At 46.9% G+C, this 26,817-nt stretch overlaps 1 protein-coding gene across 3 annotated transcripts in view; it reads right to left on the bottom strand.

Moving 5' to 3' along the window:
* Nucleotides 1-26,817, bottom strand: part of traf3ip2l (TRAF3 interacting protein 2-like) — a 151,546-nt gene that overhangs the window by 58,267 nt on the left and 66,462 nt on the right. For all 3 annotated transcript variants that reach the window (XM_064936252.1, XM_064936254.1, XM_064936255.1), the window contains 4 exons: nucleotides 24,115-24,212; nucleotides 22,109-22,177; nucleotides 2,860-2,976; nucleotides 1,287-1,361 (listed from right to left, as the gene is read on the bottom strand). In XM_064936252.1, the coding sequence (XP_064792324.1) occupies nucleotides 1,287-1,361; nucleotides 2,860-2,976; nucleotides 22,109-22,177; nucleotides 24,115-24,212 (359 nt within the window). The remainder of the gene's footprint in view (nucleotides 1-1,286; nucleotides 1,362-2,859; nucleotides 2,977-22,108; nucleotides 22,178-24,114; nucleotides 24,213-26,817) is intronic.

The raw sequence follows: 26,817 nt of genomic DNA, 5'->3' as shown, positions 1-26,817 counted from the left end.
ATGGGTAGCTGCAGCCCAATATGGTGACTGGAGTATGGGTAGCTGTCCCCCAGTATGGTGATTGGAGTATGGGTAGCTGCAGGACAATATGACGACTTGAGTATGGGTAGCTGCAGGCCAATATGGTGACTGGAGTACGGGTAGCTGCAGCCCAATATGTTGACTGGAGTATGGGTAGCTATCCCCCAATATGGTGACTGGAGTATGGGTAGCTGTCCCCCAATATGGTGACTGGAGTATGTGTAGCTGCAGCCCGATATGGTGACTGGAGTATGGGTAGCTGCAGGACAATATGGTGACTGGAGTACGGGTAGCTGCAGGACAATATGGTGACTGGAGTATGGGTAGCTGCAGGACAATATGACAACTTGGGTATGGGTAGCTGCAGGACAATATGACAACTTGGGTATGGGTAGCTGCAGGACAATATGGTGACTGGAGTATGGGTAGCTGCAGGACAATATGGTGACTGGAGTACGGGTAGCTGCAGGACAATATGGTGACTGGAGTACGGGTAGCTGCAGGACAATATGGTGACTGGAGTATGGGTAGCTGCAGGACAATATGGTGACTGGAGTATGGGTAGCTGCAGGACAATATGGTGACTGGAGTATGGGTAGCTGCAGGACAATATGGTGACTGGAGTATGGGTAGCTGCAGGACAATATGGTGACTGGAGTACGGGTAGCTGCAGGACAATATGGTGACTGGAGTATGGGTAGCTGCAGGACAATATGGTGACTGGAGTATGGGTAGCTGCAGGACAATATGGTGACTGGAGTATGGGTAGCTGCAGGACAATATGGTGACTGGAGTATGGGTAGCTGCAGGACAATATGGTGACTGGAGTATGGGTAGCTGCAGGACAATATGATGACTGGAGTACGGGTAGCTGCAGGACAATATGACAACATGAGTATAGGCAAATGACTGTGTTGAAAGGAATGGGTGCATGGAAAGCGAATCAGCTAATTTGTTGTCACTCAAGACCGTTTTCCGTGGCTGTTTGTGATTCACAATGATTCGATAAGCCGGCGACCTGTGCACCATCAACATGCTCCCTACTGGGCACCTGTATCAAGGTCATGTGGCCATCAACATGCTCCCTACTCGGCACCTGTATCACGGGCATGTGGCCATCAACATGCTCCCTACTGGGCACCTGTATCACGGGCATGTCACCGACGCTAGCTAACTTGTCATGATTTAAGAAATTGCCAGCAGTGTAATGTTGTGTTGACTATAAAGCAGCTTCAGCAGCAGAGAGACAGATGTATATATTTTACCTTTCTAGCCCCAGGGAACAGGATAGGGATGAACCGGAAGTTCTTACTGCCGTTCTGAATGAACTCATTCTGCAGCTGCAGCACAAACACACAGAACATGTGACCCAGCGTTATGACACGGTCAGAGCCACATCATGATGACACAACATGTCATAAGCTGTTTTAATGGGTTGACGATTTCATCTTAAATCGCCCATAAATCCCTTTGTGACAGGGGACAGAGACATTGTAGCCAAAATGCAACAGACTCAGTATAAAGCTTGCATGAATGGCCTGGGGTGTTTTCACTAAGGAGCAAACAGAACCAAACAGGGAGGGACCTACCTGAATTTGTCCAATAAAAACTTGTTTTCGTTGCAAAGCTTTTTCTGTTTGGAGTAAACTGTTTTTGCTGCAATATTTTGCAACAGTGACCGACTAAAGAATATACCTCTGACCTGTTTGTGTATGTAGACAGTGTTGAGGTCTGACAGTGTTGAGGTCTGACAGTGTTGAGGTACCTGTTTGTGTATGTAGACTGTGTTGAGGTCTGACAGTGTTGAGGTCTGACAGTGTTGAGGTACCTGTTTGTGTATGTAGACTGTGTTGAGGTCTGACAGTGTTGAGGTACCTGTTTGTGTATGTAGACTGTGTTGAGGTCTGACAGTGTTGAGGTCTGACAGTGTTGAGGTACCTGTTTGTGTATGTAGACTGTGTTGAGGTCTGACAGTGTTGAGGTCTGACAGTGTTGAGGTACCTGTTTGTGTATGTAGACTGTGTTGAGGTCTGACAGTGTTGAGGTCTGACAGTGTTGAGGTACCTGTTTGTGTATGTAGACTGTGTTGAGGTCTGACAGTGTTGAGGTCTGACAGTGTTGAGGTACCTGTTTGTGTATGTAGACTGTGTTGAGGTCTGACAGTGTTGAGGTCTGACAGTGTTGAGGTACCTGTTTGTGTATGTAGACAGTGTTGAGGTCTGACAGTGTTGAGGTACCTGTTTGTGTATGTAGACAGTGTTGAGGTCTGACAGTGTTGAGGAACCTGTTTGTGTATGTAGACTGTGTTGAGGTCTGACCGTGTTGAGGTCTGATCATGTTGAGGTCTGACAGTGTTGAGGTCTGACCATGTTGAGGTCTGACCATGTTGAGGTACCTGTTTGTGTATGTAGACTGTGTTGAGGTCTGACCGTGTTGAGGGCTGACAGTGTTGAGGTCTGACCATGTTGAGGTCTGACCATGTTGAGGTACCTGTTTGTGTATGTAGACTGTGTTGAGGTCTGACCGTGTTGAGGTCTGACAGTGTTGAGGTCTGACCATGTTGAGGTCTGACCGTGTTGAGGTACCTGTTTGTGTATGTAGACTGTGTTGAGGTCTGACCGTGTTGAGGTCTGACAGTGTTGAGGTCTGACCATGTTGAGGTCTGACCGTGTTGAGGTACCTGTTTGTGTATGTAGACTGTGTTGAGGTCTGACCGTGTTGAGGTCTGACAGTGTTGAGGTCTGACCATGTTGAGGTCTGACCGTGTTGAGGTACCTGTTTGTGTATGTAGACTGTGTTGAGGTCTGACCGTGTTGAGGTCTGACCGTGTTGAGGTACCTGTTTGTGTATGTAGACTGTGTTGAGGATCCTCTCGTCGTTCTCTAAGCTGACCGGTGATGAGGTCACAGTCTCATGGTACTTTGGACTGATGATGATGATAATGAGGTATTCCTTCTGTAAGGGTGAGGCACGGAGGAGTTAGACACCTGTCTGTCTGTCCCTTACACGGGTCTGTTACTAACCTGTCTGTCCCTTACACTGGCCTGTTACTAACCTGTCTGTCTGTCCCTTACACTGGCCTGTTACTAACCTGTCTGACTGTCTGTCTGTCTGTCCCTTACACTGGCCTGTTACTAACCTGTCTGACTGTCTGTCTGTCTGTCCCTTACACTGGCCTGTTACTAACCTGTCTGACTGTCCCTTACACTGGCCTGTTACTAACCTGTCTGTCCCTTACACTGGCCTGTTACTAACCTGTCTGTCCCTTACACTGGCCTGTTACTAACCTGTCTGACTGTCCCTTACACTGGTCTGTTACTAACCTGTCTGTCCCTTACACTGGCCTGTTACTAACCTGGCTGTCCCTTACACTGGCCTGTTACTAACCTGGCTGTCCCTTACACTGGCCTGTTACTAACCTGTCTGTCTGTCCCTTACACTGGCCTGTTACTAACCTGTCTGACTGTCTGTCTGTCTGTCCCTTACACTGGCCTGTTACTAACCTGTCTGACTGTCCCTTACACTGGCCTGTTACTAACCTGTCTGACTGTCCCTTACACTGGCCTGTTACTAACCTGTCTGTCCCTTACACTGGCCTGTTACTAACCTGTCTGTCCCTTACACTGGCCTGTTACTAACCTGTCTGACTGTCCCTTACACTGGTCTGTTACTAACCTGTCTGTCCCTTACACTGGCCTGTTACTAACCTGGCTGTCTGTCTGTCTGTCCCTTACACTGGCCTGTTACTAACCTGTCTGTCTGTCCCTTACACTGGTCTGTTACTAACCTGTCTGTCCCTTACACTGGCCTGTTACTAACCTGTCTGTCCCTTACACTGGCCTGTTACTAACCTGTCTGACTGTCCCTTACACTGGCCTGTTACTAACCTGTCTGTCTGTCTGTCTGTCCCTTACACTGGCCTGTTACTAACCTGTCTGACTGTCCCTTACACTGGCCCGTTACTAACCTGTCTGTCTGACTGTCCCTTACTGGCCTGTTACTAACCTGTCTGTCTGTCCCTTACACTGGCCTGTTACTAACCTGTCTGTCAGTCCCTTACACTGGCCTGTTACTAACCTGTCTGACTGTCCCTTACACTGGCACGTTACTAACCTGTCTGTCTGACTGTCCCTTACATGCCTGTTACTAAACTGTCTGACTGTCTCTTACACTGGCCTGTTACTAACCTGTCTGTCTGTCTGTCTCTTACACTGGCATGTTACTAACCTGTCTGTCCCTAACACTGGCATGTTACTAACCTGTCTGTCTGTCACTTACACTGGCCTGTTACTAACCTGTCTGTCCCTTACACTGGCATGTTACTAACCTGTCTGACTGTCCCTTACACTGGCCCGTTACTAACCTGTCTGACTGTCCCTTATACTGGCCTGTTACTAACCTGTCTGTCTGTCCCTTACACTGGCATGTTACTAACCTGTCTGACTGTCCCTTACTGGCCTGTTACTAACCTGTCTGACTGTCCCTTACACTGGCCTGTTACTAACCTGTCTGTCTGTCCATTACACTGGCATGTTACTAACCTGGCTGTCCCTTACACTGGCATGTTACTAACCTGTCTGACTGTCCCTTACACTGGCCTGTTACTAACCTGTCTGTCCCTTACACTGGCATGTTACTAACCTGTCTGACTGTCCATTACACTGGCCTGTTACTAACCTGTCTGTCCCTTACACTGGCATGTTACTAACCTGTCTGACTGTCCCTTACTGGCCTGTTACAAACCTGTCTGTCTGTCCCTTACACTGGCCTGTTAATAACCTGTCTGTCCCTTCCACTGGCATGTTACTAACCTGTCTGTCTGACTGTCTCTTACACTGGCCTGTTACTAACCTGTCTGACTGTCCCTTACACTGGCCTGTTACTAACCTGTCTATCTGTCCCTTACACTGGCCTGTTACCAACCTGTCTGGCTGTCCCGTACTGGCCTGTTACTAACCTGACTGACTGTCTGTCCCTTACACTGGCCTGTTACTAACCTGACTGTCTGTCCCTTACACTGGCCTGTTACTAACCTGTCTGTCCCTTACACTGGCCTGTTACTAACCTGACTGACTGTCTGTCCCTTACACTGGCCTGTTACTAACCTGTCTGACTGTCCCTTACACTGGCCTGTTACTAACCTGTCTGACTGTCCCTTACACTGGCCTGTTACTAACCTGTCTGACTGTCCCTTACACTGGCCCGTTACTAACCTGTCTGTCTGACTGTCCCTTACTGGCCTGTTACTAACCTGTCTGTCTGTCCCTTACACTGGCCTGTTACTAACCTGTCTGTCAGTCCCTTACACTGGCCTGTTACTAACCTGTCTGACTGTCCCTTACACTGGCACGTTACTAACCTGTCTGTCTGACTGTCCCTTACATGCCTGTTACTAAACTGTCTGACTGTCTCTTACACTGGCCTGTTACTAACCTGTCTGTCTGTCTGTCTCTTACACTGGCATGTTACTAACCTGTCTGTCCCTAACACTGGCATGTTACTAACCTGTCTGACTGTCCCTTACACTGGCCTGTTACTAACCTGTCTGTCCCTTACACTGGCATGTTACTAACCTGTCTGACTGTCCCTTACACTGGCCCGTTACTAACCTGTCTGACTGTCCCTTATACTGGCCTGTTACTAACCTGTCTGTCTGTCCCTTACACTGGCATGTTACTAACCTGTCTGACTGTCCCTTACTGGCCTGTTACTAACCTGTCTGACTGTCCCTTACACTGGCCTGTTACTAACCTGTCTGTCTGTCCATTACACTGGCATGTTACTAACCTGGCTGTCCCTTACACTGGCATGTTACTAACCTGTCTGACTGTCCCTTACACTGGCCTGTTACTAACCTGTCTGTCCCTTACACTGGCCTGTTACTAACCTGTCTGTCTGTCCATTACACTGGCCTGTTACTAACCTGTCTGTCCCTTACACTGGCATGTTACTAACCTGTCTGACTGTCCCTTACTGGCCTGTTACAAACCTGTCTGTCTGTCCCTTACACTGGCCTGTTACTAACCTGTCTGTCCCTTCCACTGGCATGTTACTAACCTGTCTGTCTGACTGTCTCTTACACTGGCCTGTTACTAACCTGTCTGACTGTCCCTTACACTGGCCTGTTACTAACCTGTCTATCTGTCCCTTACACTGGCCTGTTACCAACCTGTCTGGCTGTCCCTTACTGGCCTGTTACTAACCTGACTGACTGTCTGTCCCTTACACTGGCCTGTTACTAACCTGACTGTCTGTCCCTTACACTGGCCTGTTACTAACCTGTCTGTCCCTTACACTGGCCTGTTACTAACCTGACTGACTGTCTGTCCCTTACACTGGCCTGTTACTAACCTGTCTGACTGTCCCTTACACTGGCACGTTACTAACCTGTCTGTCTGACTGTCCCTTACATGCCTGTTACTAAACTGTCTGACTGTCTCTTACACTGGCCTGTTACTAACCTGTCTGTCTGTCTGTCTCTTACACTGGCATGTTACTAACCTGTCTGTCCCTAACACTGGCATGTTACTAACCTGTCTGACTGTCCCTTACACTGGCCTGTTACTAACCTGTCTGTCCCTTACACTGGCATGTTACTAACCTGTCTGACTGTCCCTTACACTGGCCCGTTACTAACCTGTCTGACTGTCCCTTATACTGGCCTGTTACTAACCTGTCTGTCTGTCCCTTACACTGGCATGTTACTAACCTGTCTGACTGTCCCTTACTGGCCTGTTACTAACCTGTCTGACTGTCCCTTACACTGGCCTGTTACTAACCTGTCTGTCTGTCCATTACACTGGCATGTTACTAACCTGGCTGTCCCTTACACTGGCATGTTACTAACCTGTCTGACTGTCCCTTACACTGGCCTGTTACTAACCTGTCTGTCCCTTACACTGGCCTGTTACTAACCTGTCTGTCTGTCCATTACACTGGCCTGTTACTAACCTGTCTGTCCCTTACACTGGCATGTTACTAACCTGTCTGACTGTCCCTTACTGGCCTGTTACAAACCTGTCTGTCTGTCCCTTACACTGGCCTGTTACTAACCTGTCTGTCCCTTCCACTGGCATGTTACTAACCTGTCTGTCTGACTGTCTCTTACACTGGCCTGTTACTAACCTGTCTGACTGTCCCTTACACTGGCCTGTTACTAACCTGTCTATCTGTCCCTTACACTGGCCTGTTACCAACCTGTCTGGCTGTCCCTTACTGGCCTGTTACTAACCTGACTGACTGTCTGTCCCTTACACTGGCCTGTTACTAACCTGACTGTCTGTCCCTTACACTGGCCTGTTACTAACCTGTCTGCCCCTTACACTGGCCTGTTACTAACCTGACTGACTGTCTGTCCCTTACACTGGCCTGTTACTAACCTGTCTGACTGTCCCTTACACTGGCCTGTTACTAACCTGTCTGACTGTCCCTTACACTGGCCTGTTACTAACCTGTCTGTCCCTTACACTGGCATGTTACTAACCTGTCTGACTGTCCCTTACACTGGCCTGTTACTAACCTGTCTGTCCCTTCCACTGGCATGTTACTTACCTGTCTGACTGTCCCTTAAACTGGCCTGTTACTAACCTGTCTGTCCCTTCCACTGGCATGTTACTTACCTGTCTGACTGTCCCTTAAACTGGCCTGTTACTAACCTGTCTGTCCCTTACACTGGCCTGTTACTAACCTGACTGTCTGTCCCTTACACTGGCCTGTTACTAACCTGACTGACTGTCTGTCCCTTACACTGGCCTGTTACTAACCTGTCTGACTGTCCCTTACACTGGCCTGTTACTAACCTGTCTGACTGTCCCTTACACTGGCCTGTTACTAACCTGTCTGACTGTCCCTTACACTGGCCTGTTACTAACCTGTATGTCCCTTACACTGGCATGTTACTAACCTGTCTGACTGTCCCTTACACTGGCCTGTTACTAACCTGTCTGTCCCTTCCACTGGCATGTTACTAACCTGTCTGACTGTCCCTTAAACTGGCCTGTTACTAACCTGTCAGTCCCTTACACTGGCATGTTACTAACCTGTCTGTCCCTTACACTGGCATGTTACTAACCTGTCTGTCTGAATGTCCCTTACACTGGCCTGTTACTAACCTGTCTGACTGTCCCTTACACTGGCCTGTTACTAACCTGTCTGTCCCTTACACTGGCATGTTACTAACCTGTCTGACTGTCCATTACACTGGCCTGTTACTAACCTGTCTGTCACTTACACTGGCATGTTACTAACCTGTCTGTCCCTTACACTGGCATGTTACTAACCTGTCTGTCCCTTACACTGGCATGTTACTAACCTGTCTGTCTGAATGTCCCTTACACTGGCCTGTTACTAACCTGTCTGTCTGTCTGTCCCTTACACTGGCATGTCACTAACCTGTCTGTCTGAATGTCCCTTACACTGGCCTGTTACTAACCTGTCTGTCACTTACACTGGCCTGTTACTAACCTGGCTGTCTGTCCCTTACACTGGCCTGTTAAAAACCTGTCTGTCTGTCTGTACCTTACTGGCCTGTTACTAACCGGTCTGTCTGTCTGTCTGTCTGTCTGTCTGTCTGTCTGTCTGTCTGTCACTTACACTGGCCTGTTACTAACCTGTCTGACTGTCCCTGACACTGGCCTGTTAAAAACCTGTCTGTCTGTCATTCCCTTACTGGCCTGTTACTAACCTGTCTGTCTGACTGTCCCTTACACTGGCCTGTTAAAAATCTTTCTGTCTGTCTGTCCCTTACACTGGCATGTTACTAACCTGTCTGACTGTCCCTTACTGGCCTTTTACAAACCTGTCTGTCTGACTGTCCCTTACACTGGCCTGTTACTAACCTGTCTGACTGTCCCTTACTGGCCTGTTAAAAACCTGTCTGTCTGTCTGTCCCTTACACTGGCCTGTTACTAACCTTTCTGTCCCTTACACTGGCATGTTAATAACCTGTCTGTCTGACTGTCTCTTACACTGGCCTGTTACTAACCTGTCTGACTGTCCCTTACACTGGCCTGTTACTATCCTGTCTGTCTGTCCCTTACACTGGCCTGTTACCAACCTGTCTGACTGTCCCTTACTGGCCTGTTACTAACCTGACTGACTGTCTGCCCCTTACACTGGCCTGTTACTAACCTGACTGTCCCTTACACTGGCCTGTTACTAACCTGTCTGACTGTCCCTTACACTGGCCTGTTACTAACCTGTCTGACTGTCCCTTACACTGGCCTGTTACTAACCTGGCTGTCTGTCCCTTACACTGGCCTGTTAAAAACCTGTCTGTCTGTCTGTACCTTACTGGCCTGTTACTAACCGGTCTGTCTGTCTGTCTGTTTGTCTGTCCCTTACACTGGCCTGTTACTAACCTGTCTGTCCCTTACACTGGCATGTTACTAACCTGACTGACTATCTGTCACTTACACTGGCCTGTTACTAACCTGTCTGACTGTCCCTGACACTGGCCTGTTAAAAACCTGTCTGTCTGTCAGTCCCTTACTGGCCTGTTACTAACCTGTCTGTCTGTCTGTCTGACTGTCCCTTACACTGGCCTGTTAAAAATCTGTCTGTCTGTCTGTCTGTCTGTCTGTCTGTCTGTCCCTTACACTGGCATGTTACTAACCTGTCTGACTGTCCCTTACTGGCCTGTTACAAACCTGTCTGTCTGACTGTCCCTTACACTGGCCTGTTACTAACCTGTCTGACTGTCCCTTACTGGCCTGTTAAAAACCTGTCTGTCTGTCTGTCCCTTACACTGGCCTGTTACTAACCTTTCTGTCCCTTACACTGGCATGTTACTAACCTGTCTGTCTGACTGTCTCTTACACTGGCCTGTTACTAACCTGTCTGACTGTCCCTTACACTGGCCTGTTACTAACCTGTCTGTCTGTCCCTTACACTGGCCTGTTACCAACCTGTCTGACTGTCCCTTACTGGCCTGTTACTAACCTGACTGACTGTCTGCCCCTTACACTGGCCTGTTACTAACCTGACTGTCTCTTACACTTCCCTGTTACTAACCTGTCTGTCTGTCCCTTACACTTCCCTGTTACTAACCTGTCTGTCTCTCTTACACTTCCCTGTTACTAACCTGTCTGTCTCTCTTACACTGGCCTGTTACTAACCTGTCTGTCTCTCTTACACTTCCCTGTTACTAACCTGTCGGTCTGTCCCTTACACTGGCCTGTTACTAACCTGTCTATCTGTCCCTTACACTGGCCTGTTACTAACCTGTCTGTCTGTCCCTTACACTGGCCTGTTACTAACCTGTCTGTCTCTCTTACACTTCCCTGTTACTAACCTGTCGGTCTGTCCCCTACACTGGCCTGTTACTAACCTGTCTAGCTGTCCTTTACACTTCCCTGTTACTAACCTGTCTGTCTCTCTTACACTTCCCTGTTACTAACCTGTCTGTCTCTTACACTTCCCTGTTACTAACCTGTCTGTCTCTCTTATACTGGCCTGTTACTAACCTGTCTGTCTCTCTTACACTTCCCTGTTACTAACCTGTCGGTCTGTCCTTTACACTGGCCTGTTACTAACCTGTCTGTCTGTCCCTTCCTGGCCTGTTAAAAACCTGTCTGACTGTCCCTTACACTGGCCTGTTACTAACCTGTCTGACTGTCCCTTACACTGGCCTGTTACTAACCTGTCTGACTGTCCCTTACACTGGCCTGTTACTAACCTGTCTGTCTGAATGTCCCTTACACTGGCCTGTTACTAACCTGACTGACTGTCTGTCCCTTACACTGGCCTGTTACTAACCTGTCTGTCTGTCCCTTACACTGGCCTGTTACTAACCTGTCTGACTGTCCCTTACTGGCCTGTTACTAACCTGTCTGTCTGTCCCTTACACTGGCCTGTTACTAACCTGTCTGACTGTCCCTTACACTGGCCTGTTACTAACCTGTCTGACTGTCCCTTACTGGCCTGTTACTAACCTGTCTGACTGTCCCTTACACTGGCCTGTTACTAACCTGTCTGACTGTCCCTTACACTGGCCTGTTACTAACCTGTCTGACTGTCCCTTACACTGGCCTGTTACTAACCTGTCTGTCTGAATGTCCCTTACACTGGCCTGTTACTAACCTGTCTGAATGTCCCTTACTGGCCTGTTACTAACCTGTCTGTCACTTACACTGGCCTGTTACTAACCTGTCTGTCCCTTACACTGGCCTGTTACTAACCTGTCTGTCCCTTACACTGTCATGTTACTAACCTGTCTGACTGTCCCTTACACTGGCCTGTTACTAACCTGTCTGACTGTCCCTTACACTGGCCTGTTACTAACCTGTCTGACTGTCACTTACTGGCCTGTTACTAACCTGTCTGTCACTTACACTGGCCTGTTACTAACCTGTCTGCCCCTTACACTGGCCTGTTACTAACCTGTCTGTCACTTACACTGGCCTGTTACTAACCTGACTGACTGTCTGCCCCTTACACTGGCCTGTTACTAACCTGTCTGTCACTTACACTGGCCTGTTACTAACCTGGCTGTCTGTCCCTTACACTGGCCTGTTAAAAACCTGTCTGTCTGTCTGTACCTTACTGGCCTGTTACTAACCGGTCTGTCTGTCTGTCTGTTTGTCTGTCCCTTACACTGGCCTGTTACTAACCTGTCTGTCCCTTACACTGGCATGTTACTAACCTGACTGACTATCTGTCACTTACACTGGCCTGTTACTAACCTGTCTGACTGTCCCTGACACTGGCCTGTTAAAAACCTGTCTGTCTGTCAGTCCCTTACTGGCCTGTTACTAACCTGTCTGACTGTCCCTTACACTGGCCTGTTACTAACCTGTCTGACTGTCCCTTACACTGGCCTGTTACTAACCTGTCTGACTGTCCCTTACTGGCCTGTTACTAACCTGTCTGTCTGTCCCTTACACTGGCCTGTTACTAACCTGTCTGACTGTCCCTTACACTGGCCTGTTACTAACCTGTCTGACTGTCCCTTACTGGCCTGTTACTAACCTGTCTGACTGTCCCTTACACTGGCCTGTTACTAACCTGTCTGACTGTCCCTTACACTGGCCTGTTACTAACCTGTCTGTCTGAATGTCCCTTACACTGGCCTGTTACTAACCTGACTGACTGTCTGTCCCTTACACTGGCCTGTTAAAAACCTGTCTGTCCCTTACACTGGCCTGTTACTAACCTGTCTGACTGTCCCTTACACTGGCCTGTTACTAACCTGTCTGTCTGTCCCTTACACTGGCCTGTTACTAACCTGTCTGACTGTCCCTTACACTGGCCTGTTAAAAACCTGTCTGTCTGTCTGTCCCTTACACTGGCCTGTTAAAAACCTGTCTGTCTCTTACACTTCCTTGTTACTAACCTGTCTGTCTGTCTCTCTTACACTTCCCTGTTACTAACTTGTCTGCCTGTCTTACACTTCCCTGTTACTAACCTGTCTGACTGTCCCTTACACTGGCCTGTAACTAACCTGTCGGTCTGTCCCTTACACTGGCCTGTTACTAACCTGTCTGACTGTCCCTTACACTGGCCTGTTACTAACCTGTCTGTCTGTCCCTTACACTGGCCTGTTACTAACCTGTCTATCTGTCCCTTACACTGGCCTGTTACTAACCTGTCTGTCTGTCCCTTACACTGGCCTGTTACTAACCTGTCTGTCTGTCCCTTACACTTCCCTGTTACTAACCTGTCTGTCTCTCTTACACTTCCCTGTTACTAACCTGTCTGTCTCTCTTACACTTCCCTGTTACTAACCTGTCTGTCTCTCTTACACTTCCCTGTTACTAACCTGTCTGTCTCTTACACTTCCCTGTTACTAACCTGTCTGTCTGTCCCTTACACTGGCCTGTTACTAACCTGACTGACTGTCCCTTACACTGGCCTGTTACTAACCTGACTGACTGTCTGTCCCTTACACTGGCCTGTTAAAAACCTGTCTGTCTCTCTGTCCCTTACACTGGCATGTTACTAACCTGTCTGTCTGACTGTCCCTTACACTGACCTGTTACTAACCTGTCTGTCCCTTACACTGGCCTGTTACTAACCTGTCTGTCTGTCCCTTACACTGGCCTGTTACTAACCTGTCTGTCTGTCCCTTACACTAGCCTGTTACTAACCTGTCTGACTGTCCCTTACTGGCCTGTTAAAAACCTGTCTGTCTGACTGTCTGTCCCTTACACTGGCCTGTTAAAAACCTGTCTGTCCCTTACACTGGCCTGTTACTAACCTGTCTGTCTGTCCCTTACACTGGCCTGTTACTAACCTGTCTGTCTGTCCCTTACACTGGCCTGTTACTAACCTGTCTGTCTGTCCCTTACACTTCCCTGTTACTAACCTGTCTGTCTCTCTTACACTTCCCTGTTACTAACCTGTCTGTCTCTCTTACACTTCCCTGTTACTAACCTGTCTGTCTCTCTTACACTTCCCTGTTACTAACCTGTCTGTCTCTTACACTTCCCTGTTACTAACCTGTCTGTCTGTCCCTTACACTGGCCTGTTACTAACCTGACTGACTGTCCCTTACACTGGCCTGTTACTAACCTGTCTGTCTGTCCCTTACACTTCCCTGTTACTAACCTGTCTGTCTCTCTTACACTTCCCTGTTACTAACCTGTCTGTCTCTCTTACACTGGCCTGTTACTAACCTGTCTGTCTCTCTTACACTTCCCTGTTACTAACCTGTCGGTCTGTCCCTTACACTGGCCTGTTACTAACCTGTCTATCTGTCCCTTACACTGGCCTGTTACTAACCTGTCTGTCTGTCCCTTACACTGGCCTGTTACTAACCTGTCTGTCTCTCTTACACTTCCCTGTTACTAACCTGTCGGTCTGTCCCTTACACTGGCCTGTTACTAACCTGTCTATCTGTCCTTTACACTTCCCTGTTACTAACCTGTCTGTCTCTCTTACACTTCCCTGTTACTAACCTGTCTGTCTCTCTTACACTACGCTGTTACTAACCTGTCTGTCTCTCTTACACTTCCCTGTTACTAACCTGTCTGTCTCTTACACTTCCCTGTTACTAACCTGTCTGTCTCTCTTATACTGGCCTGTTACTAACCTGTCTGTCTCTCTTACACTTCCCTGTTACTAACCTGTCGGTCTGTCCTTTACACTGGCCTGTTACTAACCTGTCTGTCTGTCCCTTCCTGGCCTGTTAAAAACCTGTCTGTCTGACTGTCTGTCCCTTACACTGGCCTGTTAAAAACCTGTCTGTCCCTTACACTGGCCTGTTACTAACCTGTCTGTCTGTCCCTTACACTGGCCTGTTACTAACCTGTCTGACTGTCCCTTACACTGACCTGTTACTAACCTGTCTGTCTGTCCCTTACACTGGCCTGTTACTAACCTGTCTGACTGTCCCTTACACTGGCCTGTTAAAAACCTGTCTGTCTGTCTGTCCCTTACACTGGCCTGTTAAAAACCTGTCTGTCTCTTACACTTCCTTGTTACTAACCTGTCTGTCTGTCTCTCTTACACTTCCCTGTTACTAACTTGTCTGCCTGTCTTACACTTCCCTGTTACTAACCTGTCTGACTGTCCCTTACACTGGCCTGTAACTAACCTGTCGGTCTGTCCCTTACACTGGCCTGTTACTAACCTGTCTGACTGTCCCTTACACTGGCCTGTTACTAACCTGTCTGTCTGTCCCTTACACTGGCCTGTTACTAACCTGTCTATCTGTCCCTTACACTGGCCTGTTACTAACCTGTCTGTCTGTCCCTTACACTGGCCTGTTACTAACCTGTCTGTCTGTCCCTTACACTTCCCTGTTACTAACCTGTCTGTCTCTCTTACACTTCCCTGTTACTAACCTGTCTGTCTCTCTTACACTTCCCTGTTACTAACCTGTCTGTCTCTCTTACACTTCCCTGTTACTAACCTGTCTGTCTCTTACACTTCCCTGTTACTAACCTGTCTGTCTGTCCCTTACACTGGCCTGTTACTAACCTGACTGACTGTCCCTTACACTGGCCTGTTACTAACCTGACTGACTGTCTGTCCCTTACACTGGCCTGTTAAAAACCTGTCTGTCTCTCTGTCCCTTACACTGGCATGTTACTAACCTGTCTGTCTGACTGTCCCTTACACTGACCTGTTACTAACCTGTCTGTCCCTTACACTGGCCTGTTACTAACCTGTCTGTCTGTCCCTTACACTGGCCTGTTACTAACCTGTCTGTCTGTCCCTTACACTAGCCTGTTACTAACCTGTCTGACTGTCCCTTACTGGCCTGTTAAAAACCTGTCTGTCTGACTGTCTGTCCCTTACACTGGCCTGTTAAAAACCTGTCTGTCCCTTACACTGGCCTGTTACTAACCTGTCTGTCTGTCCCTTACACTGGCCTGTTACTAACCTGTCTGTCTGTCCCTTACACTGGCCTGTTACTAACCTGTCTGTCTGTCCCTTACACTTCCCTGTTACTAACCTGTCTGTCTCTCTTACACTTCCCTGTTACTAACCTGTCTGTCTCTCTTACACTTCCCTGTTACTAACCTGTCTGTCTCTCTTACACTTCCCTGTTACTAACCTGTCTGTCTCTTACACTTCCCTGTTACTAACCTGTCTGTCTGTCCCTTACACTGGCCTGTTACTAACCTGACTGACTGTCCCTTACACTGGCCTGTTACTAACCTGTCTGTCTGTCCCTTACACTTCCCTGTTACTAACCTGTCTGTCTCTCTTACACTTCCCTGTTACTAACCTGTCTGTCTCTCTTACACTGGCCTGTTACTAACCTGTCTGTCTCTCTTACACTTCCCTGTTACTAACCTGTCGGTCTGTCCCTTACACTGGCCTGTTACTAACCTGTCTATCTGTCCCTTACACTGGCCTGTTACTAACCTGTCTGTCTGTCCCTTACACTGGCCTGTTACTAACCTGTCTGTCTCTCTTACACTTCCCTGTTACTAACCTGTCGGTCTGTCCCTTACACTGGCCTGTTACTAACCTGTCTATCTGTCCTTTACACTTCCCTGTTACTAACCTGTCTGTCTCTCTTACACTTCCCTGTTACTAACCTGTCTGTCTCTCTTACACTACGCTGTTACTAACCTGTCTGTCTCTCTTACACTTCCCTGTTACTAACCTGTCTGTCTCTTACACTTCCCTGTTACTAACCTGTCTGTCTCTCTTATACTGGCCTGTTACTAACCTGTCTGTCTCTCTTACACTTCCCTGTTACTAACCTGTCGGTCTGTCCTTTACACTGGCCTGTTACTAACCTGTCTGTCTGTCCCTTCCTGGCCTGTTAACAACCTGTCTGTCTGACTGTCTGTCCCTTACACTGGCCTGTTAAAAACCTGTCTGTCCCTTACACTGGCCTGTTACTAACCTGTCTGTCTGTCCCTTACACTGGCCTGTTACTAACCTGTCTGACTGTCCCTTACACTGGCCTGTTACTAACCTGTCTGTCTGTCCCTTACACTGGCCTGTTACTAACCTGTCTGACTGTCCCTTACACTGGCCTGTTAAAAACCTGTCTGTCTGTCTGTCCCTTACACTGGCCTGTTAAAAACCTGTCTGTCTCTTACACTTCCTTGTTACTAACCTGTCTGTCTGTCTCTCTTACACTTCCCTGTTACTAACTTGTCTGCCTGTCTTACACTTCCCTGTTACTAACCTGTCTGACTGTCCCTTACACTGGCCTGTAACTAACCTGTCGGTCTGTCCCTTACACTGGCCTGTTACTAACCTGTCTGACTGTCCCTTACACTGGCCTGTTACTAACCTGTCTGTCTGTCCCTTACACTGGCCTGTTACTAACCTGTCTATCTGTCCCTTACACTGGCCTGTTACTAACCTGTCTGTCTGTCCCTTACACTGGCCTGTTACTAACCTGTCTGTCTGTCCCTTACACTTCCCTGTTACTAACCTGTCTGTCTCTCTTACACTTCCCTGTTACTAACCTGTCTGTCTCTCTTACACTTCCCTGTTACTAACCTGTCTGTCTCTCTTACACTTCCCTGTTACTAACCTGTCTGTCTCTTACACTTCCCTGTTACTAACCTGTCTGTCTGTCCCTTACACTGGCCTGTTACTAACCTGACTGACTGTCCCTTACACTGGCCTGTTACTAACCTGACTGACTGTCTGTCCCTTACACTGGCCTGTTAAAAACCTGTCTGTCTCTCTGTCCCTTACACTGGCATGTTACTAACCTGTCTGTCTGACTGTCCCTTACACTGACCTGTTACTAACCTGTCTGTCCCTTACACTGGCCTGTTACTAACCTGTCTGTCTGTCCCTTACACTGGCCTGTTACTAACCTGTCTGTCTGTCCCTTACACTAGCCTGTTACTAACCTGTCTGACTGTCCCTTACTGGCCTGTTAAAAACCTGTCTGTCTGACTGTCTGTCCCTTACACTGGCCTGTTAAAAACCTGTCTGTCCCTTACACTGGCCTGTTACTAACCTGTCTGTCTGTCCCTTACACTGGCCTGTTACTAACCTGTCTGTCTGTCCCTTACACTGGCCTGTTACTAACCTGTCTGTCTGTCCCTTACACTTCCCTGTTACTAACCTGTCTGTCTCTCTTACACTTCCCTGTTACTAACCTGTCTGTCTCTCTTACACTTCCCTGTTACTAACCTGTCTGTCTCTCTTACACTTCCCTGTTACTAACCTGTCTGTCTCTTACACTTCCCTGTTACTAACCTGTCTGTCTGTCCCTTACACTGGCCTGTTACTAACCTGACTGACTGTCCCTTACACTGGCCTGTTACTAACCTGTCTGTCTGTCCCTTACACTTCCCTGTTACTAACCTGTCTGTCTCTCTTACACTTCCCTGTTACTAACCTGTCTGTCTCTCTTACACTGGCCTGTTACTAACCTGTCTGTCTCTCTTACACTTCCCTGTTACTAACCTGTCGGTCTGTCCCTTACACTGGCCTGTTACTAACCTGTCTATCTGTCCCTTACACTGGCCTGTTACTAACCTGTCTGTCTGTCCCTTACACTGGCCTGTTACTAACCTGTCTGTCTCTCTTACACTTCCCTGTTACTAACCTGTCGGTCTGTCCCTTACACTGGCCTGTTACTAACCTGTCTATCTGTCCTTTACACTTCCCTGTTACTAACCTGTCTGTCTCTCTTACACTTCCCTGTTACTAACCTGTCTGTCTCTCTTACACTACGCTGTTACTAACCTGTCTGTCTCTCTTACACTTCCCTGTTACTAACCTGTCTGTCTCTTACACTTCCCTGTTACTAACCTGTCTGTCTCTCTTATACTGGCCTGTTACTAACCTGTCTGTCTCTCTTACACTTCCCTGTTACTAACCTGTCGGTCTGTCCTTTACACTGGCCTGTTACTAACCTGTCTGTCTGTCCCTTCCTGGCCTGTTAAAAACCTGTCTGTCTGACTGTCTGTCCCTTACACTGGCCTGTTAAAAACCTGTCTGTCCCTTACACTGGCCTGTTACTAACCTGTCTGTCTGTCCCTTACACTGGCCTGTTACTAACCTGTCTGACTGTCCCTTACACTGGCCTGTTACTAACCTGTCTGTCTGTCCCTTACACTGGCCTGTTACTAACCTGTCTGACTGTCCCTTACACTGGCCTGTTAAAAACCTGTCTGTCTGTCTGTCTGTCCCTTACACTGGCCTGTTAAAAACCTGTCTGTCTCTTACACTTCCTTGTTACTAACCTGTCTGTCTGTCTCTCTTACACTTCCCTGTTACTAACTTGTCTGCCTGTCTTACACTTCCCTGTTACTAACCTGTCTGACTGTCCCTTACACTGGCCTGTAACTAACCTGTCGGTCTGTCCCTTACACTGGCCTGTTACTAACCTGTCTGACTGTCCCTTACACTGGCCTGTTACTAACCTGTCTGTCTGTCCCTTACACTGGCCTGTTACTAACCTGTCTATCTGTCCCTTACACTGGCCTGTTACTAACCTGTCTGTCTGTCCCTTACACTGGCCTGTTAAAAACCTGTCTGTCCCTTACACTGGCCTGTTACTAACCTGTCTGTCTGTCCCTTACACTGGCCTGTTACTAACCTGTCTGTCTGTCCCTTACACTGGCCTGTTACTAACCTGTCTGTCTGTCCCTTACACTTCCCTGTTACTAACCTGTCTGTCTCTCTTACACTTCCCTGTTACTAACCTGTCTGTCTCTCTTACACTTCCCTGTTACTAACCTGTCTGTCTCTCTTACACTTCCCTGTTACTAACCTGTCTGTCTCTTACACTTCCCTGTTACTAACCTGTCTGTCTGTCCCTTACACTGGCCTGTTACTAACCTGACTGACTGTCCCTTACACTGGCCTGTTACTAACCTGTCTGTCTGTCCCTTACACTTCCCTGTTACTAACCTGTCTGTCTCTCTTACACTTCCCTGTTACTAACCTGTCTGTCTCTCTTACACTGGCCTGTTACTAACCTGTCTGTCTCTCTTACACTTCCCTGTTACTAACCTGTCGGTCTGTCCCTTACACTGGCCTGTTACTAACCTGTCTATCTGTCCCTTACACTGGCCTGTTACTAACCTGTCTGTCTGTCCCTTACACTGGCCTGTTACTAACCTGTCTGTCTCTCTTACACTTCCCTGTTACTAACCTGTCGGTCTGTCCCTTACACTGGCCTGTTACTAACCTGTCTATCTGTCCTTTACACTTCCCTGTTACTAACCTGTCTGTCTCTCTTACACTTCCCTGTTACTAACCTGTCTGTCTCTCTTACACTACGCTGTTACTAACCTGTCTGTCTCTCTTACACTTCCCTGTTACTAACCTGTCTGTCTCTTACACTTCCCTGTTACTAACCTGTCTGTCTCTCTTATACTGGCCTGTTACTAACCTGTCTGTCTCTCTTACACTTCCCTGTTACTAACCTGTCGGTCTGTCCTTTACACTGGCCTGTTACTAACCTGTCTGTCTGTCCCTTCCTGGCCTGTTAAAACCTGTCTGTCTGACTGTCTGTCCCTTACACTGGCCTGTTAAAAACCTGTCTGTCCCTTACACTGGCCTGTTACTAACCTGTCTGTCTGTCCCTTACACTGGCCTGTTACTAACCTGTCTGACTGTCCCTTACACTGGCCTGTTACTAACCTGTCTGTCTGTCCCTTACACTGGCCTGTTACTAACCTGTCTGACTGTCCCTTACACTGGCCTGTTAAAAACCTGTCTGTCTGTCTGTCCCTTACACTGGCCTGTTAAAAACCTGTCTGTCTCTTACACTTCCTTGTTACTAACCTGTCTGTCTGTCTCTCTTACACTTCCCTGTTACTAACTTGTCTGCCTGTCTTACACTTCCCTGTTACTAACCTGTCTGACTGTCCCTTACACTGGCCTGTAACTAACCTGTCGGTCTGTCCCTTACACTGGCCTGTTACTAACCTGTCTGACTGTCCCTTACACTGGCCTGTTACTAACCTGTCTGTCTGTCCCTTACACTGGCCTGTTACTAACCTGTCTATCTGTCCCTTACACTGGCCTGTTACTAACCTGTCTGTCTGTCCCTTACACTGGCCTGTTACTAACCTGTCTGTCTGTCCCTTACACTTCCCTGTTACTAACCTGTCTGTCTCTCTTACACTTCCCTGTTACTAACCTGTCTGTCTCTCTTACACTTCCCTGTTACTAACCTGTCTGTCTCTCTTACACTTCCCTGTTACTAACCTGTCTGTCTCTTACACTTCCCTGTTACTAACCTGTCTGTCTGTCCCTTACACTGGCCTGTTACTAACCTGACTGACTGTCCCTTACACTGGCCTGTTACTAACCTGACTGACTGTCTGTCCCTTACACTGGCCTGTTAAAAACCTGTCTGTCTCTCTGTCCCTTACACTGGCATGTTACTAACCTGTCTGTCTGACTGTCCCTTACACTGACCTGTTACTAACCTGTCTGTCCCTTACACTGGCCTGTTACTAACCTGTCTGTCTGTCCCTTACACTGGCCTGTTACTAACCTGTCTGTCTGTCCCTTACACTAGCCTGTTACTAACCTGTCTGACTGTCCCTTACTGGCCTGTTAAAAACCTGTCTGTCTGACTGTCTGTCCCTTACACTGGCCTGTTAAAAACCTGTCTGTCCCTTACACTGGCCTGTTACTAACCTGTCTGTCTGTCCCTTACACTGGCCTGTTACTAACCTGTCTGTCTGTCCCTTACACTGGCCTGTTACTAACCTGTCTGACTGTCCCTTACACTGGCCTGTAAAAAACCTGTCTGTCTGTCTGTCTGTCCCTTACACTGGCCTGTTACTAACCTGTCTGTCTGTCCCTTACACTGGCCTGTTACTAACCTGTCTGACTGTCCCTTACTGGCCTGTTACTAACCTGTCTGTCTGTCCCTTACAGGCCTGTTACTAACCTGTCTGACTGTCCCTTACAGGCCTGTTACTAACCTGTCTGTCTCTCTTACACTGGCCTGTTACTAACCTGTCTGTCTCTCTTACACTGGCCTGTTAATAACCTGTCTGTCTCTCTTACACTTCCCTGTTACTAACCTGTCTGTCTCTTACACTTCCCTGTTACTAACCTGTCTGTCTCTCTTACACTGGCCTGTTACTAACCTGTCTGTCTCTCTTACACTTCCCTGTTACTAACCTGTCGGTCTGTCTCTTACACTGGCCTGTTACTAACTTCACTATTGACATTCATGGATTTTGGTCATAGCATAAACATTTCCCAAATGTCACACTATTCCCTACATAGTGCATTATTTTTACATATTTAAATGTTATGTAACCTTTATTAACCTTTATTTAACTAGGCAAGTCAATAAATAACTCATTCTTATTTACAATGATGCCGCCGCCCTATGGGACTCCCAATCACGGCCGGTTGTGATACAGCCTGGAATCAAACCAGGGTTTGTAGTGATGCTTCTTGCACTGAGATGCAGTGCCTTAGACTGCTGCGCCACCTGGCCCAGGGAACCCTATTCCCTAACCCTATTCCCTAACCCTATTCCCAACAGAGCACCCTATTCCCTAACCCTATTCCCTAACCCTATTCCCAACAGAGCACCCTATTCCCTAACCCTATTCCCTAACCCTATTCCCAACAGAGCACCCTATTCCCTAACCCTATTCCCTAACCCTGAACAGTCGAGCTGAACTATCATTCAGTTAACAAGAAGAGCTGGAATGAGGCGAGGGACGTCCTTTACCTCGCTGAGGTACCGCTCCATGAAGTCGATCTTACTGATGCTCCGGAACTGCTGCTCAAACATATCGATCTGAAACACCAGGATGTAGAGCAGACTAGTGGGGTGCAGTACTTCAGAGGTTTTTTTACCTTTATTTAAGCAGGCAAGTCAGTTAAGAAAAAATTCTTATTTTCAATGACGGCCTAGGAACAGTGGGTTAACTGCCTGTTCAAGGGCAGAACGACAGATTTGTACCTTGTCAGCTCGGGGGTTTGAACTCGCAACCTTCCGGTTACTAGTCCAACCACTAGGCTACCCTGCCGCCCCTGTGTGTGTTTGAATCACAGAGCTAACTACGATTTTTTTCAAATCTGTCCATGTACCCTTGAGCAAGGCACTCAAACCTAATTGCTCCTTTAAGTCTCTTTGGATAAGAGCGTCTGCTGAATGACTAAAATGTAAATGTACTACGTTAGCCAGCTAACTTTGACAAACACCCAAATTAACAGCCACATATAACTAGATTTTAAGGTTTATTAAGGAAGCTTAATGTGTATGTTGTTGTCGCCTTAATTTTGCTGGACCCCAGGAAGAGTAGCTGCTGCCAAGGCAGATCCATAATAAACACAAATTGTACCCTGTCATTAAGTTTCTCATTGATCTAGTTCTCTGGAACAGCCCCAAGGGAACTGTATGCTAAATACAGTGTTCAAGAATTCAAAAGCTCTCAAGGAAGGTGCAACTGGGTCGTTACATCTGATTTCAATCACTTTTTGAACGCAACCCTTTGTATTTGAACGAAGCTTTCTAAACATATTTGCCATGGTAGAAGTGGTCATAAATGAACATTTTGTGGTAGAAGTGGTCAGTAATTAACAGGCGTTTTGCATACCCCAACATACCATGAGGTATCCATGTCTTCATCACCGGAAATATACAGTTAATATAAAATAATAATAATAATAATATATCCCATTTAGCAGACGCTTTTGTCCAAAGCGACTTACAAGTCGGCTGGGGCCACTACTTTTTTACATATGGGTGGTCCCAGCGGGAATCGAACCCACGACGCTTGGCGTTGCAAGCGCCATGCTCTACCGACTGAGCCACACAGGACCACACAGTTGAGTTTGATATCATTTAAAAGTTTACAAACAGGGTTGTCAAATTATTTTATGATTTAAATATAAAAAAACTTTTTTTTCAGACTTCATTTTAGGAAAATCTTAGGTGTTTCTTGTGCAAAGATGTCATCAAGGCAAAGGCTACTTTGAAGAATCTCAAATATATTCCTATATATTTTTTATTCATAGTTGTGATGTCTTCACTATTATTCTATTATGTAGAAAATAGTAAAAATAAAGAAAAACCCTAGAATGAGTAGGTGTGTCCAAACTTTTGAATAGTACTGTATCTATAAAAGGGGTTCGGTCAGTTATAATTCCTAAAAGTAAAAGCTGTTCATTGGTCTTCCACTGTCTCCACTAGGAGAATCCAGCCTTACATGTGTCTGTGTGTGTGCTTATGTGTGTGTGTGTGCTTATGTGTGTGTGCTTACGTGTGTGTGTGTGTGTGTGTGTATGTGTGCTTACGTAGTGTGTGTGTGCTTACGTGTGTGTGTGTGTGTGTGTGCGTGTGTGCTTACGTGTGTGTGTGTGTGCTTACGTGTGCGTGTGTGCTTACGTGTGCGTGTGTGCTTACGTGTGTGTGTGTGTGTGTGTGTGTGTGTGCTTACGTGTGTGTGTGCTTACGTGTGTGTGTGCTTACGTGTGTGTGTGCTTACGTGTGTGTGTGTGTGTGTGTGTGTGTTTAAGTGTGCTTACGTGTGTGTGTGTGTGCTTACGTGTGTGTGTGTGTGTGTGCTTACATGTGTGTGTGTGTGTGTGTGTGCTTACATGTGTGTGTATGTGCTTACGTGTGTGTGTGTGTGCTTACGTGTGTGTGTGTTTGTGTGTGTGCTTACGTGTGTGTGTGTGTGTGTGTGTGTGTGTGTGTGTGTGTGTGTGTGTGTGTGTGTGTGTGCTTACGTGTGTATCGAAGCCATTGTGTCTCAGCAACGCCACAAAGTTGATGATCTGTTTGACGTGTTTATCGCTGTCGGCTTCGTACGTCACAAACACCCTTCCTACGGTGATGAAGGGTTTAAATAGAGGTTAGAGGTCACAAACACCCTTCCTACGGTGATGAAGGGTTTAAATAGAGGTTAGAGGTCACAAACACTTCTCCTACGGTGATAAAGGGTTTAAATAGTGGTTAGAGGTCACAAACACTTCTCCTACGGTGATAAAGGGTTTAAATAGTGGTTAGAGGTCACAAACACCCTTCCTACGGTGATGAAGGGTTTAAATAGAGGTTAGAGGTCACAAACACTTCTCCTACGGTGATGAAGGGTTTAAATAGAGGTTAGAGGTCACAAACACCCTTCCTACGGTGATGAAGGGTTTAAATAGAGGTTAGAGGTCACAAACACCCTTCCTACGGTGATGAAGGGTTTAAATAGAGGTTAGAGGTCACAAACACTTCTCCTACGGTGATGAAGGGTTTAAATAGAGGTTAGAGGTCACAAACACCCTTCCTACGGTGATGAAGGGTTTAAATAGAGGTTAGAGGTCACAAACACCCTTCCTACGGTGATGAAGGGTTTAAATAGAGGTTAGAGGTCACAAACACTTCTGCTACGGTGATGAAGGGTTTAAATAGAGGTTAGAGGTCACAAACACCCTTCCTACGGTGATGAAGGGTTTAAATAGAGGTTAGAGGTCACAAACACTTCTCCTACGGTGATGAAGGGTTTAAATAGAGGTTAGAGGTCACAAACACCCTTCCTACGGTGATGAAGGGTTTAAATAGAGGTTAGAGGTCACAAACACTTCTCCTACGGTGATGAAGGGTTTAAATAGAGGTTAGAGGTCACAAACAACCTTCCTACGGTGATGAAGGGTTTAAATAGAGGTTAGAGGTCACAAACACCCTTCCTACGGTGATGAAGGGTTTAAATAGAGGTTAGAGGTCACAAACACCCTTCCTACGGTGATGAAGGGTTTAAATAGAGGTTAGAGGTCACAAACACTTCTCTTACGGTGATGAAGGGTTTAAATAGAGGTTAGAGGTCACAAACACTTCTCCTACGGTGATGAAGGGTTTAAATAGAGGTTAGAGGTCACAAACACCCTTCCTACGGTGATAAAGGGTTTAAATAGAGGTTAGAGGTGACAAACACTTCTCCTACGGTGATAAAGGGTTTAAATAGAGGTTAGAGGTCACAAACACCCTTCCTACGGTGATAAAGGGTTTAAATAGAAGTTAGAGGTCACAAACACCCTTCCTACGGTGATAAAGGGTTTAAATAGAGGTTAGAGGTCACAAACACTTCTCCTACGGTGATGAAGGGTTTAAATAGAGGTTAGAGGTCACAAACACCCTTCCTACGATGATAAAGGGTTTAAATAGAGGTTAGAGGTCACAAACACCCTTCCTACGGTGATGAAGGGTTTAAATAGAGGTTAGAGGTCACAAACACTTCTCCTACGGTGATGAAGGGTTTAAATAGAGGTTAGAGGTCACAAACACCCTTCCTACGGTGATGAAGGGTTTAAATAGAGGTTAGAGGTCACAAACACTTCTCCTACGGTGATGAAGGGTTTAAATAGAGGTTAGAGGTCACAAACACTTCTCCTACAGTGATGAAGGGTTTAAATAGAGTTTAGAGGTCACAAACACCCTTCCTACGGTGATGAAGGGTTTAAATAGAGGTTAGAGATCACAAACACTTCTGCTACGGTGATGAAGGGTTTAAATAGAGGTTAGAGGTCACAAACACCCTTCCTACGGTGATGAAGGGTTTAAATAGAGGTTAGAGGTCACAAACACCCTTCCTACGGTGATGAAGGGTTTAAATAGAGGTTAGAGATCACAAACACTTCTCCTACGGTGATGAAGGGTTTAAATAGAGGTTAGAGGTCAAAAACACCCTTCCTACGGTGATAAAGGGTTTAAATAGAGGTTAGAGGTGACAAACACTTCTCCTACGGTGATAAAGGGTTTAAATAGAGGTTAGAGGTCACAAACACCCTTCCTACGGTGATAAAGGGTTTAAATAGAAGTTAGAGGTCACAAACACCCTTCCTACGGTGATAAAGGGTTTAAATAGAGGTTAGAGGTCACAAACACTTCTCCTACGGTGATGAAGGGTTTAAATAGAGGTTAGAGGTCACAAACACCCTTCCTACGGTGATGAAGGGTTTAAATAGAAGTTAGAGATCACAAACACTTCTCCTACGGTGATAAAGGGTTTAAATAGAGGTTAGAGGTCACAAACACTTCTCCTACGGTGATGAAGGGTTTAAATAGAGGTTAGAGGTCACAAACACCCTTCCTACGGTGATGAAGGGTTTAAATAGAGGTTAGAGGTCACAAACACCCTTCCTACGGTGATGAAGGGTTTAAATAGAGGTTAGAGGTCACAAACACTTCTCCTACGGTGATAAAGGGTTTAAATAGAGGTTAGAGGTCACAAACACCCTTCCTACGGTGATGAAGGGTTTAAATAGAGGTTAGAGGTCACAAACACCCTTCCTACGGTGATGAAGGGTTTAAATAGAGGTTAGAGGTCACAAACACTTCTCCTACGGGGATGAAGGGTTTAAATAGAGGTTAGAGGTCACAAACACCCTTCCTACGGTGATGAAGGGTTTAAATAGAGGTTAGAGGTCACAAACACTTCTCCTACA

Source organism: Oncorhynchus masou, chromosome 24 (assembly GCF_036934945.1).
Source record: "Oncorhynchus masou masou isolate Uvic2021 chromosome 24, UVic_Omas_1.1, whole genome shotgun sequence".
NCBI classification, from domain to species: domain Eukaryota; kingdom Metazoa; phylum Chordata; class Actinopteri; order Salmoniformes; family Salmonidae; genus Oncorhynchus; species Oncorhynchus masou.
This window is presented reverse-complemented; position numbering and strand designations above follow the sequence as displayed.